Source organism: Gekko japonicus, unplaced genomic scaffold (assembly GCF_001447785.1).
Source record: "Gekko japonicus isolate JY-2015 unplaced genomic scaffold, Gekko_japonicus_V1.1 scaffold1250, whole genome shotgun sequence".
NCBI lineage: Eukaryota > Metazoa > Chordata > Lepidosauria > Squamata > Gekkonidae > Gekko > Gekko japonicus.
The window spans coordinates 261208-281164 of NW_015173163.1; the positions used below are offsets into that span (position 1 = coordinate 261208).

General features: G+C 47.0%; 1 protein-coding gene across 1 annotated transcript in view; it reads right to left on the reverse strand.

Moving 5' to 3' along the window:
- Window positions 1-517: 517 nt before the first annotated feature.
- The window catches only part of SCN1B (sodium channel, voltage gated, type I beta subunit), a 47918-nt gene continuing 28478 nt past the window's right edge, over window positions 518-19957 (reverse strand). The window contains exons 3-6 of the mRNA XM_015422483.1: window positions 15559-15802; window positions 11373-11514; window positions 10808-10917; window positions 518-1678 (exon numbers count right to left, since the gene is read on the reverse strand). Coding sequence (XP_015277969.1) covers window positions 10851-10917; window positions 11373-11514; window positions 15559-15802 — 453 coding nt within the window. The 3' untranslated portion in view covers window positions 518-1678; window positions 10808-10850. The remainder of the gene's footprint in view (window positions 1679-10807; window positions 10918-11372; window positions 11515-15558; window positions 15803-19957) is intronic.

Sequence of the window (19957 nt, forward strand, 5' to 3'; positions counted from 1 at the left end):
GGGGCTGACGCTCTGGCTTTTGGGCAAAACTCTGTGGTATGAAGCTGATTTTACCATAGAGTTTTGGCCAAAAACCAGAGCATCACCCTCCAACGTCACAGACATGCCTACTTCACTTCTAATAAGTGATGTAGGCGTGACGTCACTTCCCGCTCCCAAAACGTCCCCCCCATCCCCCACTGGTGTTTCAGATGGATCTGGCAACCCTAATTGCACACAACATCATAGAGTACCCCCACGAATTCCCCTACCACTAAGGAATTCCCCTACCAGAATATTGAAAGGCATTTGTGAGGTGACAAACCCCTCAAAATGGCTCCCTTTCCCAGCCCACTCCCCGCCTTCCTTTCATCTTAGACTGACGTCAACATCTTCCCTCGCCAAGCTCTATCAGTTTGACACTCCTACGTTGTTTTCCCACACGGGTACATCTCCTTCCCCCCCCCCCTCCAAGGAATGACTCACTCCCAGCCAAACAGGTGAAATCCAATCATCTTTATTTATGAACAAACCCTATTCTATCGTGATGGGGGCCGGTCCTAGAGACCAGCCCCAGGGGGGTCTGAGGAGAGGAAAGGGCACTGTGGTTCCCCAGGAGCCAAACTGAAGACTCGCTGGCTGATTCTGGGAAGGAAACGCCTCCAGAGGGAGGAGAGGACAGAAATGGCGGCACCGTAGAAGGAATCCATCTGTCCCGAGATTGGGGAGCGAATTCCCACAAGAGATGTGAGGAGGGAACATGACAGTAATAAAGTTCAGGGACAGGGAAGGTGGAAGAAGCACCCTCAAGAGCTCTGATTGCATTTCTGCCTGTCTTTAGCAAGAGATCCCCCTCTCCATCAGAGTGATAGCCTTGAGGGGGAAATCCTATCAGAACATCAAGTTTTTGGCTCCTCTTCAGCCAGTAGTATCTAGAGTACCACCCTACATGAGCATAACAGACCTTCTGCTCAACAAAGGCCCGTGTGGCTAGGCTGAGACACGGTGTCCCCCCTGTGAGTCAGGCCTGAGAAGCAAGTATGTGGCAGCCATCTTGAATCCTTTTCTCCATTCCCGTCTGCTGGGGGTGGAGAGACAAAGCTAGAGGCTGAACTCATGGTGGGGAGGGAGAGACAGGCAAGGGGGACACAGGTCGTTGAAACAGCAGGGGGCCTCCTCTCCTCAGACCCACAGAAAGTGCTGGTAGCAAAGTCGCTGAAAGAACCTGAAGCGCAAGAAATATGCAAAAGAAAATCCGAAAGTGCGAAGTGCCCGTCAACGGAAAAAAGAGGCCACGGGCTGGCTGGCACCAGGAGGGCCGCAAGGAGGGGGCCGCGCCAAGCTTTTGCATTGCGTGCGCAAGCAGCCATGCCCCGCTTTTCCCATCATGCATTGCGGGCAGAAGGGGTGAACCTGGCTTGCCGCTGGCAAAGGAGATGGTGGGGGGCACGTCGAAAAGAGCAAGGTGCCCGTCGGGGGGAACCGCCCTTTCTCTTTCAAAAGACACGATTGTCTGTCCCTGGGCGGCTGGATACAGAGCTCTGTTATTAAAAATAGCATGCTTTGTTAACGAAACGGTCGTGCGGTGGTGGTGGTGGGGGGAGAGGCTGCTTGGCTCCGGATGAGCTCTTCTCAGGGACCGCCGATGCTGCTGCTGAGTCATTCGCCCCCTCCTCGGCTCTCTGTCAAAGCTTCGTTCCTGGAACAATGTAAACGAACACCCGCATTAGGTGACCCGCCGCATAACAAGAACCTGAAATTAGGCACACTAATGAGTCTCTGGCCTGAAAGGGTTTTCTTGTCCTTTTGATAGGCAGCAGTGGCAGGTTTCACAAGTGCAGATTCTGAGGATATCAAAGCATCGTAGAAGACTGCCTTCTCCCAACCACTCTGGTCCATCTTCGGGGTCCCTGTTTCAGGTGCCCCGCCTTCTTTCAGCCAAGAAGGGCTTTCTCGGTCGTGGCACCAAAACTTCGAACTCCCTCCCCAGGGAGATTCGGCTTTCTCCCTCTATTGCTGTCTCCTGCCAGTGGGTTACTTTTTTGTTCTATTTGACATACCCTCCCCTTCCCCCCTAGGTTTTGGTGTCATCTGTGTTCAGATGCTTTGCCCTGACCTAGATAGCCCAGACTAGCCTGACCTCGTCAGATCTTGGAAGCGAAACATGGTTGGCTCTAGCTAGTTTTTGGATGGCAGACCTCCAAGGAATAGCAAGGTTGTGATGCGGACGCAGGCAGTGGCAAACCACCTCCGGACGTCTTTTTCCTTGAAAATTCTATGGCAAGGGTGGCCAAACTTGCTTAACGTAAGAGCCATATAGAATAAACATCAGATGTTTCAGAGCTACAAGACATCAACAAATATCACACACACGTTTTTATGGAAAAATATGCAAATTTGCTTCTTATTAACATTAAATGAGACTGCCAAACATAAAAACGAAAGGGGTAAAAACAGATATTGATATTTATTTGTTTGCTAATGATATTTATTTTTCAAAGAGAGAGAGAGGTGGAAAGAAAGAATGAAAGCGGTGGAAAGAGACACAGAGAGAAAGAGAGAGAGAGGTGGAAAGAAAGCAAATAAATGGGGAGGGAGGGAGGGAGAGGTGGAAAGAAAGCAACTTTAAATGTCTTCTCCCCACTCCCCCACACCAGCTGGCTTGGCTTGGTGAAGGGATTTAAAGAGACAAATGCCTTCTCCAAGCTGGTGGTCAGGGCTGCAGGACAGGGGCTTGGAGAATGCCTTTAAGTGTGTTCTCCAAGCCCCCTGACCCTGCTGCTGCGCTGGCTTGGCTTGGAGAAGGGTTTTAAAGAGATGAATGCCTTCTTGAGCCAAGGCAGCTGGCCAGTGTGGCAGTGTGGTGGGGCTTGGAGAACACATTTAACTTTAGATAAGGAGGGAGGGGAGAAAGAGAGAGAGAGAGAAAGAAAGAAAGAAGGGTGGAAGAAAAGGAAGGAAAAGAAGGAAGGAAGCAGATGGGGTAGAAATAAAGTGACTTTAAATGTGTCCTCCAAGCCTCACCCCCACCCCCATGCCGGGAGCTTTGAGAATGCATTCAAAGTTAAAGTTGCTCTCTTTCTCTGCTTCCCCCCCCCCACCTCAAGCCTACCCAGGGAGGGGAACACTGGCTGGGGAAGGGAAGACCAATTGGGGATGCATGCCTCCCATTCTCTTCCCCTGCCGGCCTGCCGAGAGCCACACAGTATGTGTGGAAGAGCCGCATATGGCTCCCGAGCCACAGTTTGGCTACCCCTGTCCTATGTGGTCACTGTAAGTCAACCTTCCCTTTATATTTTGGTCATATGACCAAAGGTCTTAAGCATAAAACCAACACATCACAGCTGAGCAAAACAGTCAGAGGGCGCGATCAGGCGACATGCTCACCGCGCTCTGATCACGCCCCTAATTTGATCCATTCTTGTGGTGTCCCGTAGAGGAATGTCCAGACATCCCCCATTACCTTCCTCACCACACAGTCGCCTCGTTGAGGACTGTCCAGACGTTTGCTGTGCGTGTCTGCTGGTTGGGGTTTTCGCGCCTTGTCTATTGTGCATGCGCATAAATGCGTACACGAATCACCAGGCAATCACCACCAAGGAACTCCACGAACCGCTGCCATTTTAATGTTTTCCCGCTGAAGAAAGACTGCCACGTGACCCAGGTTCCGGCAGAGGAACATGGCCTCAATAGGGAAGCCTGATTGGGGACTATTTTCAACACAAACAACAGAAAGTGTAGTTTTCTTCGCAGTTACCCCTGGCGAACCCCCAGCTCCTGATCCTCCCCAAAAAACCAGCACAGGAGTGCACAGTCATACATTATAATCTAAGCAGTGTTTATGCAGTTATGCGCATATTGCTAAGGGGTGGGGGGAAATGGCGCCACAGTGGAAGGGATGCTTCCCTTCCATTGCAGCTTGATTGCGCAGTAGAATGATCAGACATCAGGCAAGGCGCCCCAGATCTGTATGTGGCGGACTTTTCCCGCTGCTGAGGAATTCATGCCAGAAGAGGAAGGAGTACAGGAGGCCAATGACTGGGGAGCAGGTAACAGATGTTGCTGTCTGACTGTGCATTTCAGGGAACTGCCACGAGAACGGATCAAACAGCTCCTCTGATGTCAGCATAAGGTAACAGAATACAGCAGAACAGACGAGAAGGTAAACTATCAAACAAGCAAATACATACATGTTATAAAAAGTCTAAGTAGAGGATAAGATATAATAGTGAACCTATACGATTACTCATAAGGTCAGCAAGACAATACTCATTTTAGCATTTTAAGGAGATCACTTTTGTCAAACGTTTTGCAACAGATCGAGGCCATACGTCAGCTGCAACTTGATGGCACTTTCCACCCCCACACTTTATTTTAAATGTTTTTTAATGACGCAATGTTTTCTGTTTGCCGCCTTGCGGAACCTATTTGAGTAGAAAGGGGGCATGGAAATTGAGTGATTATTGAGCAGAACTTGACTTGGAGCACTAACACCACTGCTCTGGTGAAGAAGGCCCAGCAGAGGCTTTTTTTTCTCAGACTTTTAAAGAAAAATGAGTGAGAAAATACTGATGTCTTTCTATCGCTGCTCAATAGAGAGCATTTTAACATACTGTGTCTGTGTCTGGTTTGCCAGTTGTACGGCTGTGGAGAGGAAAGCACTCCAGAGAGTTATCATCACAGCCCAGAAGATTATTGGCTGTCCTCTCCCACTCATAGAGGAATTGTATAGTTCTCGATGCTTGAAAAAAGCAAAGAACATTTTGCAAGATTTGTCACACCCTGAACACTCCCTGTTTGAACTGCTGCCTTCGGGTAGAAGATATAGGACAATCAAAACAAGGACAAACAGATTAAAAAACAGTTTTTATTCGAGAGCTATTATTGGTTTAAATGCTGTATGAATTGGAATTTGGGTGACATTGGTGGTTAAGTTGCAATGTGAACCCTAATGGTTGTGAGAGTGTATATGAGTATGCTTGTAGATCACCGAATGATTGCACCTTAATTTTGTTGTACTATGTACAATGACAATAAAGTATATTATTATTCAATGTTTTGAATAAATAAATAGCACTGCTTCTGCTGGATTTCCCGCAGTCTGGTAGCTATTTAAAGGCACGGGAGCCCCGCTCTGCAAATCAGTTGACAGCCCGGCCCAGAAATGTTCCTCCGCCTGCTCTGGACATCTGTCTGTTTCCCTGGCTCTTTTCACCAAATGAGAGGAAGTGAAGGAAGCAGAACGCAAAACCATTTCACCTTGCGGTCTGCCAAACCTGTTTGCAGGCTGCGAGAAGCAAAATGACTATATGTAACGGCAATCCGGCAGAGGCCGTTTTGGGATCGGTACATACCAAAGCAGAACCTGAAATGCCAGTTTGCAAAAGTGGCTTCTTAGGGGTATGGAAAGGGTGGCCTGGCAACCAGCAGAAGGGTTGGGGGCTGGGACATGGCGAGGAGCAGCGGGGGCAGGGCTTGATGACATCACATCCGGGGAGAATCCAGAAGTGATGGTGGGTAGCTCTAGGAATCACTACGATATGGTTCTACGCTTGGAGCGGCAGCAGGCAGTGGGAGCCTGTGGTGGGTGAATCCCCCACTTCAACCGGGGTGAGATCGCACTTCTAGGTACGGATCAAGATAACACATTAAATCCTTCTTTCTGCAGATGTGAAATTGTCTCTCATGGGCTGTAGGAGAGCACAACTTTGGGGCTGTGAGAAGGGTGTCCCCGTCCCATATTCAAGTAGCTTCCTGGGGGATTCTAAGATGTCACGCAAGCCATTCCCAGATTGAGACCCTCGGACTGGGGTGCTGTTGTGGCTTAAACAGTGGCCTGCAAAACATTCTCAGGCAATCCACGAGACCAGTGTGAATAAAGCTTTCATTACCAACTGTTAACTCTGGGCCAGTCCTCAAGTTATGTTTGACACTTAGAAGAATCCTAGAATCACATAGCTGGAAGGGGCCATATAGGCCATCTAGTCCAACCCTCTGCTCAATGCAGGATCGGTTTAGAGCATCCCTGACAAGTGTTTGTCCAGCTGCTGCTTAAAGACGGCCAGTGAGGGGGAGCTCACCACATCCCTAGGGAGCCGATTCCACTGTTGCACAACTCTTACTGTGAAAAAGTTTTCTCTAATCCATCCAAAGCCTTTTATTGGCATATAGGTAAAGGTAAAGGTTCCCTTGCTCGAAAGCCAGTCAAGTCCGACTCTAGGGTTGCGGTGCTCATCTCCGTTTCAAAGCCGAAGAGCCAGCGCTGTCCGAAGATGTTTCCGTGGTCATGTGGAATGGAAATAAGGGGTGGCCAAAGCATACTTAAAAACCAATTTAGCCAGCTCATAAAGAAGAAGCAGGACATTCCTCTACATTGTTTAGTTTGCCTTCTTTAACAATACTACTGGCATTTGTTTTTAAGTTCCACATAAGGAATGAAACACTACACAATATTAATAATGGTTTTTATTAATAAACATACTCCCTTTCTTAAGACTGACGATATTGAGAAAATACAAAGATGAAGCCTGAATATTGTTTAGACTTCGTTCTAATTCATTCTAGCTAGCTGCACTGATCCAGAATTCTGATGTAATGCTCCCAAGGACAAAAGTTCTTCTCCATATTAGGGACAGCTCTGGATGCACAGACACATGGTGTGCCCAGAATTTCTTTCCAATTAGCAGTGAATAGGGCATGCTCATAAGGAGCTCCATATATTTCCTGGAGACTCAGCCATCCCAGTTTTCCTTCCCCCACCAAGCACAGGAGCTACATACCTTGCAAACTATCTGAACTGTTCTTTCTAGGTATCTTGTACATTATTGTGGTAATCCAATATAGTAAAATCAATGTTTTCTTGAATACTTCTTTATGAACTTACCCAGCTAACTACTAAAGAGGAAGCATAAAAGGATGTCAGCAACATAGAGTTTCCGAACATCAAGAAAAAACAGGCTCCAAGTGATGCCTAAAATGATATAAAAGGTATCTAAATACTCAACTCAACTCCAAAGACTTTTATTGGCATATACATGAAGATACAGTAATCTAAATATAAAATAGTGCATAGTAAAATTAGAATTGCAGACTCACATCATAATAAGAGTAGCATCATAATAAAACCTAATTCATAGTATCACTTATTGGCCGTGAGACCAAACTTTGCTACTATTTCAGTTATTTTTATATCTGGATTATCAAGCAAGAAAAGGAGCTTAAAATAATCAGGGATCTCTAAAAACTGGGCTAGTATGGGATATAGAAGATCCCGACGGGCCGCCAGATAGAGCGGGCACTGGAGGAGAACATGGACAACAGTTTCAACACAGTCCTTCATACAAGGACAATACCTGCTAGGATAGGGAATCCCTTGGAATCGACCGGATAAGATAGCTGAAGGAAGAACATTAAATCTAGCCAAGGATATGGCTCTACGCAAATTTGGAGCTATGAGCTGACAGAGGTATACTGCTGGAAGGTTTGCATTAGGAACAATCCCCAAATTTAAGGGAGAACAGGTTTTGTTAGCCAGGCTATAAAGTGTTTGTAACTCTGATTCCAATAAACTAGATTTTATTTTTCAAAAGGCTTCAGACTCAGAAAGCATAAATTAGGATTCTAGAGATAAATTCAGGGAACTTATTTTGGCTTCGATGTAAGATAGCCAGCTGGAATTAACAGATTCAGTAAGTAGTTTCCCCTAATATCCAGCCGGTACCTTCCCGCCCTTAATTTAAACCCATTCTTGTGAGTCCTGTCCTCTACTGCCAACAGGAATGGCTCCTTGCCCTCCTCTAAGTGACAGCCTTTCAAATACTTAAAGAGAGCCGTCATGTCCCCTGTCAACCTCCTCTTCCCCAGAGTAAACATTCCCAAGTCCCTCAGCCTTTCCTCGTAGGACTTGGTCTCCAACTTAAGGTTTTCTAGACCTTGAATCTTGTTTGCTGCTCATTTTGAAGCCGATGGATTGTACTCTTTTGCAGCCCTTTTGGTATGTATTTAAGATCCAGGCTTGACTACTGTAATACATGCTTGGTGGTTCTGCCCTTGAAAATGGTTCGGAAACTTCCATTTGTATCTTTGAGTTGGTTTTTATACCCCACTCTTCACTACCCCAAGCAGCCTCAGGGCGGCTTAGAATTGCCTTCCCTTCCTCTGCCCACAACAGTCACCCTGTGAGGTAGGTGGGGCTGAGAGAGCTCTGAGAGATCTGTGACTGGCCCAAGGTCAACCAGCTGGCTCTCTTACCCACTACAACCACTGCACCAAGCTGGTATCGATTATGCCCCTGCCTCAGGAGGACGCTGGGTGCTATTTTTATATGATTTATAGCTCATTTAAATATAGATTGATTTTTTAAAAAATGCCGTTCTTTTATAATTAGATTGTATCTTCCCATTGATTATTGCTGCCCGAGGATGACACTGGATGCTATTTTTACACAGTGCTGTTTCATTTGACATTGTTGCAGTTGTTTCACGTCATTCGTCGATTGTCCTTTTTCTAACTGAACACACTGGGAGAGGCAGTATGTAAATACCTTGAGCAAAATCAAATGAATAGAAGAATATGCTGATGGCTTTTATCCATCACACATTGGCTTTTTTAAATCCATCACACACATCAAAATAGATTCGCTCAGCGTTGTGATGCAGCTGTATTGAACGTTGCAGGATAAGAAGAAGGGAAAGGGGGAAACTTTGGGGTACATCTGTTTTACATTCTGGGTCCTTCAGGCATTTGCCTGTGAGGATATGGCTATTGAGGGCCAGCTCGGAATGTGAGGAATGAACTGGGAAGCCCCTTCATGTGAAGTAAGACTAGGGGGTGATTCTGCATTGGCTTTTCCCTCCGCTGTTATACCAAACCCACGTTGGAACAGAAATTCCCCTCTGCATTACATGCTGCTGTCACTTTCTTTGCTCATCGGATTTTATGGTGCCCTCTGCACTGCATGCTGCTTGCGCTTTCTTTAGCCTGATTTCACCAGATCTCAGAAGCTGCTAAGCAAGGCTGGCCCTGCTCCGAACTTGGATGTTAACTGCAAAAAGTTTATACCCCTACTATGGCGTTGCTCTGGGGTATTTGAATGTGGTTTTGAGCTGCACCTTTGGTGCAGTCGTTCAGTGCACAGACTCTAATCTGGGAGAACCGGGTTTGATTCCCTACTCCTCCACTTGCACCTGCTGGATGACCTTGGGCAAGCTGTAGTTCTGGCACAGCTGTTCTTGAAAAGGAGCAGTTTCTGTCAGAGCTCTCTCAGCCCCACCTACCTCACAGGCAATGTTACCTCTAAGCTGTGGAATCTCGTGAGAAAAAATTCTACTCTGTGAGCTACTGGCATCAAAGCTGTGAGCAAGCCACCAATCTCTTCTTCTCTTCTCCTTCTGAAACAACAGCGGGAAAAGCCAATGCAGAACCGCCCGATGTTTTGGGAAGAACTTAATGCCTGCTTAGTTAAACTGCATGCCCTGACTTGGCTAGCCTGATTTCATCAGATCTCAGAAGCTGCTAAGCAATGTTGGCCCTGCTCAGAAAGTGGATGTTAATTGCAAAAAGTTTATACCCCTTTGATAACATTCATACTGGGGTCCAGGACAGTGAAGTGGTGATATTGTGCAGCCAGGGTCTGAGAGACCCAGGTTCAAATCCCCACTCTGACCCAGAAGTTTGACAGGTGACCTTGGGCCAACCACTCTTCCTCAGCCTCATCTACTGCACAGGGTGGTTCTTGGGAGGATCAACATTGCCAACTGGTGGCTCTTCGCTTTTTAGCCACACTTTAATGGTCGTCATAAGGTTAGTTTGCAGTAACGTAGTAAAGGGTTTCCCATTCCTTCAAATCATGCTTACAGCAGGGTGTGCAGATTCTCAACTCGGTTTAGTGAGTTTGGAACCGGCGACTTTCATAGAATCATAGAACTAGAAAGGACCTCCAGGGTCATCGAGTCCAACCCCCTGCACAACGCAGGAAATTCACAAATACCTCCCCGCCCACACATGCCTCCGGTGACCCCTGCTCCATGCCCAGAAGATGGCAACTCTAACTGTTAGGAAGTTCTTCCTCCTATTTATCCGAAAACTCTTCTGATTTAATTTCAACCCATTGGTTCTGGCCCGACCTCCTGGGACAACAGAAAATAACTCCGCACCATTCTCTATATGACGGGTACAAATCCTTCCCCCCTGAACGGTCTGCTGAGCTCCTGTGCAGTTATTCTGTACAGGGAAACAAACGGAGGTCTGCTGGGTAGAAAGAGGGAGATGTGTAGTGTGCAAAAATCCCCGGGTTCCACAAGCTTTAAAAAACTGCTACAAAAATATCCAAGATCAATCAATAAAATGCCAGGGTGATCCATGACCTCTTAGAGAATCAGAACATTGGTTCCTCGACACCAGTAGCATCCCCTCTGATTGACAGCAGCTCTCCCTGACCTGAGGCAAAGCATGCTGTTTCCACTGCTCTCAGAGATCCTTCTAGCTGGAGATGTCAAGGGTTAAGACGAGTACCCTCTATTCACAGTTTGTTTATTTATATCCCATTTTCCTCCCCAACGGGGAATCAAAGAGGCCTCAAATATCTTTCTGCCCCCCTCTACATTTTCTCGTGACAACGGCCCTGTCAGGTAGTTTAAGCTGGGAAAGTGTGACCGTTCCAAGGCCACCCATCAAGCTTCCATGGCAGAGGGGGGATTCGAACCCAGGATCCTAGAATGACACTCTATCCACTAGGCTGTGCTGTCTCTCGTCTTGCTGTAAAGCAGGGCGCCGTGCCACTGAGCCACAGCCCCCCCCTACGGTTGTAACAACGGTAAACGAAAATTACCTGCCAACCAGGCATCCCTGTATCCACCAACGGTCCTGCACGGCTATTCCACTGCCTGCACCCCTGTACAGTTTTCCTTGCTCTCTGATGTGATGGCTAAGTACTCAGAGCTGTTGGCAAAAAGAGAGAGAGAGAGAGAGAGAGAAAAGGGGGATACGTGAGGTGTGGAATAACAGCCCCCTCTCCCTCCTATTCTATGGTTCTAATTGTTGGCTTTTGAGACAGCAGCTTTGCCAAAACTCTCCCGACCAGCCCCCTCGAGGTCTCCTGAAAACCACTTCAACACATTGACATTTTCCTAGGGCTACACCTAAGGTATAACGCACACGTCTAGAACAGAAACATTTTCTGAACTAAATCTATTCCACCTTTCACTCCCATCCAAAGTGAGTAACAGAAGGGCTGTCTGCTGAAAGGGCCCTTGGCCTACTTACCCCACGCATCCTTCCCCTCCTGCTGTATCGGCCCCTGTCCTCCACGCCTTCCTGCCCTCGTGCCTGACTCTCCCCCCCCCATGAACCACTGCAGACCCCCCCCCTCCTCGTCCCCCCCCCAGGAGGCTTACGCATTCTCCTGGGCAGCTGCTTCCGTTGCCGCGGCGATCTTCTTGTAGCAGTAGACCATCTCCGCTACCAGCCAGATGGTCAGAACCACGATGAGAACGTACATCATGATCTCGGAGACGATGGACGCCATGTCCCGGTTTGCTGGGAAAGGAAGGACAGGAAGGACAGCCATGAGGACGTGCGGAAGACACAAACACGCACCCACACGTACCTAATACCCCATTCCTGGTTTCATTTGTTGTGGGCCTTCCATGCTGGAAAAGCTCCAAATGAGTGATTAACACTTGGAATTCACTGCCACGGGAAGTGGTGGCGGCTACAAGCATGGACGGCTTCAAAAGGGAATTAGATAGGCATATGGAGCAGAGGTCCATCAGTGGCTATTTGCCACAAGGTATAGATAGGAACTCTGGGGCAAGTGATGCTCTGTCATCTTGGTGCTTGGGGGGGTCAACAGTGGGAGGGCTTCTAATGTCCTGGCCCCACTGGTGGACCTCCTGATGGCACCTGGTATTTCTGGCCACTGTGTGACACAGAGTGTTGGACTGGATGGGCCTTTGGCCTGATCCAACATTGGCATCTCTTAATGTTCTTATGTTCTCCATCTGTGCAAAGCAGACACACACACACCCCTCTTTAGGCTTGGGTGCGGCCTAGCTGTTTTTGCTGGCGGATTCATTTTCTTTTTAATTTAATCCATTGATACCCTGCTTTTGTCTCAGAGGGGACCCAGGGCAGCTTATATCATCCTCTCCTCCCCCATTTTTCCCTCACGACAACGCTGTGAGGAACGTTAGGCTAAGCCTGTGTTCCAAGGCCCAAGGCCACCCGGCAAGCTTCCACAGCGGAGTAAAGGCCTTTAAGGCCCTGTCTGGGACCCACATATTTGAAGGACTGTCTCCTTCCATAGATCCAGGTGGGCAGCCGTGTTTGTCCGAAGCAGCAGAACAGATTGTGAGTCAAGTGACGCACGAAAGCTCATCCCTTGAATAAGCCTTTGTTGGTCTCATAGGTACCACTTGACTCAAAATCTGTCTCCTTCCATGTCTTCCTGTGCACCATTACAGTCATCAGGCAGCCATCTGGCATCAACCAGAGCCCAGGCCTTTTCTATCTCGGCTCTTCCTCTATGGGATGGACTCCTTGGTGAGGGGAGGGTGGTCCCCTCCTTGGAGACCTTCTGGAGGCACTGCAAGGCCTGCCGGTTTGCCAGGGCTTTTGAGGGAGTTTCAACAGGCAGGCGTCTTTTTAAAGAGGGGGAGAGATTTGAGGCTTGCTGCTTTATTTTTTATAGGGGCCATGGTGGCTCAGAGGTTAAGACGCTGGACTGCAGGTTGTGGAAGGTCAGTCGTTCGGCAGTTTGAGACCCGAGTGTGCCGCATAACGCCGTGAGCTCCCGTCTCTGGTCCCAGATCCTGCCAACCTAGCAGTTTGAAAGCAAGAAATTGCAAGCAGATAAATAGGTACCGCTTTGGTGGGAAGGTAACAGCATTCCGTGTGCCTCGGTGTTTAGTCATGCCAGCCACATGACCACGGAAACGTGTTCGGACAAGCTCTTCGGCTTGGAAACGGATTCGGCTAGAGTCGGATTCGACTAGCTTTCGAGCAAGGGAAACCTTTACCTTATTTTATTTTTGGTTTGGAACTGAAAATGTTTTTAGCTATTACTGTAAGTTGCCTTGAACCACGAGGAAAGGCGAGATATAAATGCTTTAATAACTAAATCTGGATTTGAATCTGTGTCTCCCAGATTCTAGCCTGACACTTTAACCCCGACGCCAACAGGGGTTGTGTTAGCACCATAAACATTAACCGAACAGATTCCGGCAGAAGCTTTCTGGAATCAGAGCTCAAGCTTCATAAGATACATCGAGGTGTAAATTCGTTAGGCCAACTTTCACACACAACAGAAAGGTCGGGTGCGGGGGAGACGTCACTGAGAGGAACTTGTTTAAAACAAGATTGATTCCTAAGAGTATTTAGTTCACTCAGAGAGGGTGTGAGACACAGATACATTCGGAAGTAGAGCTGAAACAAGATTTGAACGGTGGTGCTATAAGACGAGGGAACAGTGGCAGGTGGGTGAAGAAAATGCAGGCCGGACTGTAATATATGCACACCTTCTTCTCCGCACAAAGAAACAAAACATGCTTCGACTACAATATTTCCCAAAACATTTTAACAAGTCAGGTTTTGGGAAGCAATCAGTTCAAGGGACATTATGTGTCACGTGGAGGCTCCAAAGACAAAAACCCTGCTTCGGACTGGACACCAGACCACAGCATCTTCTTCATGTGGAAGCAGCCATATTGTTAAAAGGGCAGGCTCTCTATGACAGGTGTAGTGGTTAAGTTTGGTGCAGTGGTTAAGTGCACGGACTCTAATCTGGGAGAACCGGGTTTGATTCCCCACTCCTCCACTTGCACCTGGCTGGATGACCTTGGCCAAGCCATAGTTCTGGCACAGCTGTCCTTGAAAAAGAGCAGTTTCTGTCAGAGCTCTCTCAGCCCCACCTACCTCACAGGGTGTCTGTTGTGGGGAGGGGAAGGGAAAGGAGTTTGTAAGCCGCTCTGAAACACCTTTGGGTAGTGAAGGGCGGGGTATAAATCCAATCTCTTATCATTATTATTATTCACTCCTTATTACTGTAACATATAATGACTAAAAAGCTGCCAGAAATAGGGTTGCTGATGCTGGGTTGGGAAATTCCTGGGAATCTTGGGGGGGGGGGTGTTACAGCCTGGGGGGATTTGGGGAGGGGAAGGAACTCAGCAGGGTATAATACCATAGAGTTCACCATCCAAAACGTGGGGAGGGTGGGATTTGGGGAGGGGAAGGAACTCAGCAGGGTATAATACCATAGAGTTCACCATCCAAAGCAGCCATTTTCTCCAGGGAAACTGAGCTCTGTCGTCTGGAGAGCAATTGTAATTCCCGGAGATCTCCAGGAGGTTGCCAACACTAGCCAAAAATCTTTTAAAAGTGTCCTCAGTTTTCAGCCACGCCAAATTAAGATTGTCTTCACATATACATACCACATGCATGTGAGCTTTCACACACACTAAATAATGTACTTTCAATCCACTTTGCAACCTGTGGCCCTTTCTGCCCCCGTATTTTGTCTCGGTCTTGGAGCGCATCCTGTTCTTCCGTTCTGCATTCCCTCCCGCTGTCACTTTCACTTTGTTTCGGGGCTTTCTCTTGTTTCTGCATCTGTTTTACAGGAATCTGCGTTCAGACCGCTTCCAGCACACTATGGCCCCGCAGCTACCAAAACTCCTTTTACAGTCATGCTTTCTTCTCATCCGCTTTCGAATCACTAATTCTTTCTAAAGTAGAATTGTCTCTGCGGGTATTTAAGTGCTGCCCACTGCCCCTCCCCCCATTTCCACCTTTCTCTCTCTTTAGGCTGACGCTCCCAGTCATGCTTTCTTCTCATCCGCTGTCGAATCACTAATTCTTTCTAAAGTAGAATTGTCTCTGCGGGTATTTAAGTGCTGCCCACTGCCCCTCCCCCCATTTCCACCTTTCTCTCTCTTTAGGCTGACGCTCCCTCCCCGTTCTGTTTTCTTTCCCTCCTTCTCCAAAGACAAAGGAGGATGTGTCCTCCCACTCAGGCAAACTTTTAAAAAGCCAGAGAAAGCATAAGAAGGAATCAGTAAATATAAAGGACTAGGAGATTTCCTGTTCCCAAATGTGCCAGTCTTGCATGTGTAGGTCTGGATTTCTCCCCCCCCCTTTCTTTTTTGCAGACTCACGGAGGTAGGGAGGGAGGGGTTGGCAACCAGTTAGCTCAAAAAAGGTTGGTTTTGCTTGTAGATGCAGACTGCACACAGAATACACAAATAAACCGGGGGGGGGGACCAGTGCAGAGGGAAAGTGTGCGACTACGAAGTCAACCCTTAAGGCTCGACTCCTCGGATTCTCTGAAGCAAGCTGTCAGTGCAGAAAGGGCCCTTGTGAAATGGCAAAATCCACTTGCAAACGGTCACTGAAGTGGACTGGAATGGCATTATTTAGCATGCATAAAAGTGCCGTTGCTTCAGTAGACGAACGTACTGCCCAAACAATAAGATGCAAAGAATCTCAGTGAGGCTCTGCTCCAGGCCGGGGCTCCCTCTTCCCCCTCCTCGCTCTGCAACGCCCTTCCAGGCCCCTCTCCCTTTCGCAGACCTTTGCGCTTACCTGTGGGCACCACAGTAACGTGAATCGTCTTGTTGACCAGGACGTTGTAGAAGAACATATCCCCGTAGTTGAGCGTGCGGTTGACGGTGCAGACGTACTCCCCCGCGTGATCGTAGGTTACGTTAAGGATGAAGATGGACACGTCCTGTAAATCGGGCACTTTCTTGGTGCCGTTCCATACGACTAGGCCTTCGAAGCGGTGGTCCGTCACTTCTAGCTTATTGTGGTAGTCATAGCGAAGGATCTGGGGGGGGGGTTTAAGATGGAAAGGGGGCTGCATCAGATCCGGGAGGAACAGAACCTCACCCCCAGGGGAATAAAACCCATAGCCAGGGCTAGTCCCACCTCATCAGACCTCGGAAGCTTAAGTAGAGTCAGCCCTGGTTAGTACTTTTTGTTGCTGCACCCACCATGCTGCGTCAGAATTCCAAATGTGCCCACAGGCTCAAAAGGGTTGGGGACCGCTGATTTAGATATATTTATGCCCTGTTTTTCTCCTCAGTGGGGACCCCAAAGCAGCTTATGACAGCGTTCTGCCCTTCCCCATTTTACCCTCACAACAACAACCTTGCGAGGTAGATTAGCCTGAGAAGAAGTGATTGGCCCAAGGATTACCACCCAGAGAGCTTCCACAGCAGAGCAGGGGTTCGGAACTTGGGTCTCCCAGAGCCCCATCTGACACGCTAAGCACCACAGCACACTGGTGCTCAAGAAAGCACAGCGTGTGAATTTTTTTAAAAAAATCCAGTACACTAGACGTCCCCAGCCTTTTTGAGCCTGGGGGCATCGTTGGAATTTTGACACGGCACAGCCACAAAATGGCTGCTGCAGGAGGCGGAGCCTACCACAAAATGGCTGCCACGTCTTACCTTCAGCCACCTTGTGATTGCTGCGGCCAAAGCGACGTTTTTAAAAACCTCCATGCGCAAACACACATCTCCAATGGCCAATCAGAAACCTTGCAGAGCAGAACCCCACTGGGCCCTGCTCCCTTTCTAGAAACACTTGGCAGGCACCAGGCAATGTACGGTCCCGAAAAATAAAAGATGGATATGAGCAGGCATCGCTGGTTACCAAGCCTTTATATATATAGGTAAAGGTTCCCTTGCTCAAAAGCCAGTCGAATCCGACTCTAGGGTTGCGGTGCTCATCTCCGTTTCAAAGCCGAAGAGCCAGCGCTGTCCGAAGACGTTTCCGTGGTCATGTGGCCGGCATGACTAAACACCAAGGCGCACGGAACGCTGTTACCTTCCCACCAAAGTGGTAATATATATATACACACACACACACACCCTGTTTCCCCGAAAATAAGACCTACCCAAAAAATAAGCCCTAGCAGGATTTCTATGCTTTTGTAGTATAAGCCCTAGTGAGTCTTTGTGAGAAAAAATAAATATAAGACAGTGTCTTATTTTCGGGGAAACACGGTATATATTTCGGCTTGCATGACCAGTAGTCTTAAGCACACGTACACACATTTATGCAATAAAAACAACAAGTAAAACATCAACACTATTTAAAAAGCTCATACATGGACAATAGGGTACGTTATCCCAATATGAGTGTGTTACACTAGCTAAAATCGTCAAATCGCCTTTATTAAATTGAGGTGGTCAAATAAGTTGGCCACACAGTCTCAAACTAAAAAGCAAGCACAACTTGGGTAGAATCAGCTTTCCCTGTCCCGCCCTCCACGGGGAAAGTTCTGTCCGCCTTTTTCCCCTTTAAGAAGAACCTTATACAGGCACTTCTACAGTGGTTAATCATTTAAGCAGCTAGCAAAAATAGCCCCAGGAACAGGTCTTTGGAACATCAAGTATCTGGAAATCGACCCCAAAGACAAGGCCGGTGGAAATGAATAAAGTAATACCATTAAATGCTGAGCGCTTGGGAAAATTAGGCTCAGTTAGTCCAGTGCATCAAACTGTCTCCTCAAATCGTGTGTATAGGTGTGCGTCTTATGAGTTTGTGTGGTGATGCCACTTCTTGTTCCTCAGCCAGAAATGACCTCACAGTGTCACATGATGCTGCTCCCGCCTGGCTCAACCTCCAACCTGTGGCCAAGCAAAGTTTGGCAATTCTACTCAGCAAACGTAAGGAGAACTGAGGAGCGGTGACTCAAGAGGGCAGAGTTCAGGGAGGCCGTGATGTCACTTCCAAGTAGCACTCTAGGCTGCCTCCTCTAGACTCTATGGTATTTATTTAGTTATTTATCATTCCACTTTATATCCCGCTAGAAGTGAGCAGTGACTCATGAAAGCTCCATATCCTACTACAAGTTTCGTTAGTCGTTAAGGTGCTACTGGACTCTTACTCTTTTCTACCGCTACAGACAAACACGATTACCTGTCTTAATCTGTCCACATTTTAAATGAATCACTTGATAGCCATCTTTATTTTCTGTTCTTGGTACAAACATATTTGAAAAGCACAAACTATTGAAGTATGGGGGGAATATTCATCAAGTCAGTGAAATTATGTATCTTTTCCCCCATTAATTCATAGCTCGTGGCCTGTCATGAAGAGGCTAAAATTCATCGTGAATAAAACTTTCTATACTTATAGCGTAATTCTTGAGTGGTTTCTCAATTAGTTTGGTGTATCTTTTTAATCAAGAAGTTTCAGTTAAAGGGATTAGGTAGTAGGTGATATGAAAGACCTCTGCATGAGACCCTGGAGACCCATGGCCAGTCAGAGCAGACAACTCTGACCAGTGGTCTGACTCAGTATAAAGCATCTTCATGTATTCACCATGTCTTAACTTTCTCTCAGGAGAGCTGAAGCGTCTTTGGTCCTTATGTCTTTTGTACAGTGGCCTCAGTGGTCGCAAATGTGGAAAAAACAAAGTGTTTCCTGTACGTAAACAGATTCTGTAATCTAGGAACAGAACATAATTGGAGGAGTACATGGTAGTTCAGTGCAGTGTGTCATTTAAGCCCTGCCTGTTGCAGTTTTAAAGTATTTCAGATCTCATATAGAATGTTGTTAGTATAGTCATTCTCTTCATCTGAAAATTTTGCTGCTAGAAGCTGCTAATATTCACAGACAATGAATGACCATGGCGGGGGGATTATGGCCATTTCATAAAAGTTATGCTGGGGGGAGGGTTAAGACCCCAACCCACCATGCTGTGGGCTCTTGCAGCATTTTTTAAAATCCCTTTAAAATGGTGATGGGTTGGATCTGTGAAGGCTGTCATGTCTAGTTGGACCTTCACAGACATGACTCTGTGGGCAATAAATTTTCACACGCATGTCATTATCACATGGTTGAGTCATTTTAGATGAATGCCACTGTGGATTTCCCCAGGTGTTATTCTCTACATTCTTTTGGTGGGATACCCTCCATTTTGGGATGAAGATCAACATAGACTGTATCAACAAATCAAGGCTGGCGCTTATGATGTAAGTAACTTGTGAGGAATATCTGAGGTAGGGTAGTACAGAAAAAAGGCTGGGTGCCTCCATTCAAAGCCATTTAGCACTTTTAAGGTAAACACCAGCCCTTTGAATTGTGCCCATTAACCAGCCAATGTATATCTTTCAACGTGGATCTGATAAAATCCATGTGGCCACCACATTTTCAACCAGCTGAGGTTCCTGGACAGTCTTCAAAGGCAGCCCCCATATATAGCACATGACAGTAATCTACAGCATTAAAAATCTCCTAAATAATAATCTGTAATAATGTGTAAATACTAAAATTACAGATTTTCTTCAGGTATGGAAACAGACTGGGAATATAGTATTGATTTTTGTGACTGGCTGACGTAAAAAGTCTCTGAACTGGTCATACCTGAAATAACTTTTGGTCAGGCCACCAAGGACCTGGCCTGACTCTGCCATTCAAAACTACCAGATGACTCCCAATAATTTGCATTTGTCATGCACGTTGGCAGCTGCAGCAGTCAAAAGTCATTTCAGATTGATGGGAGCTTTTCTCCTGTCAAATTCATTCTAATATGATACCTGTAGTAATATATTTTCAAACAGATAAATGTCTGTGTTCTTCAATATGATTATACTCGCCATCTTGGAAGACTCCTTCTTGCAGATTGCCATTCATACAGTAATAGCCTCTTCTCAGTAGCAAAGCCAGTCTTGCTGACTTAACAGGTGGAGTAGTGCTTGCTATCACAATGACACTTATATTTCAGCAATCAATGACATGTGGTTAGTACCTTCCAGAAGTGGATGGCCATTCCCACTTGCTTAGGAGATTAATGTATCTTCACCCCAGCCCCTCTCTTCATATACCCCCTTTAACAGGTGGAGTAGTGCTTGCTATCACAATGACACTTATATTTCAGCAATCAATGACATGTGGTTAGTACCTTCCAGAAGTGGATGGCCATTCCCACTTGCTTAGGAGATTAATGTATCTTCACCCCAGCCCCTCT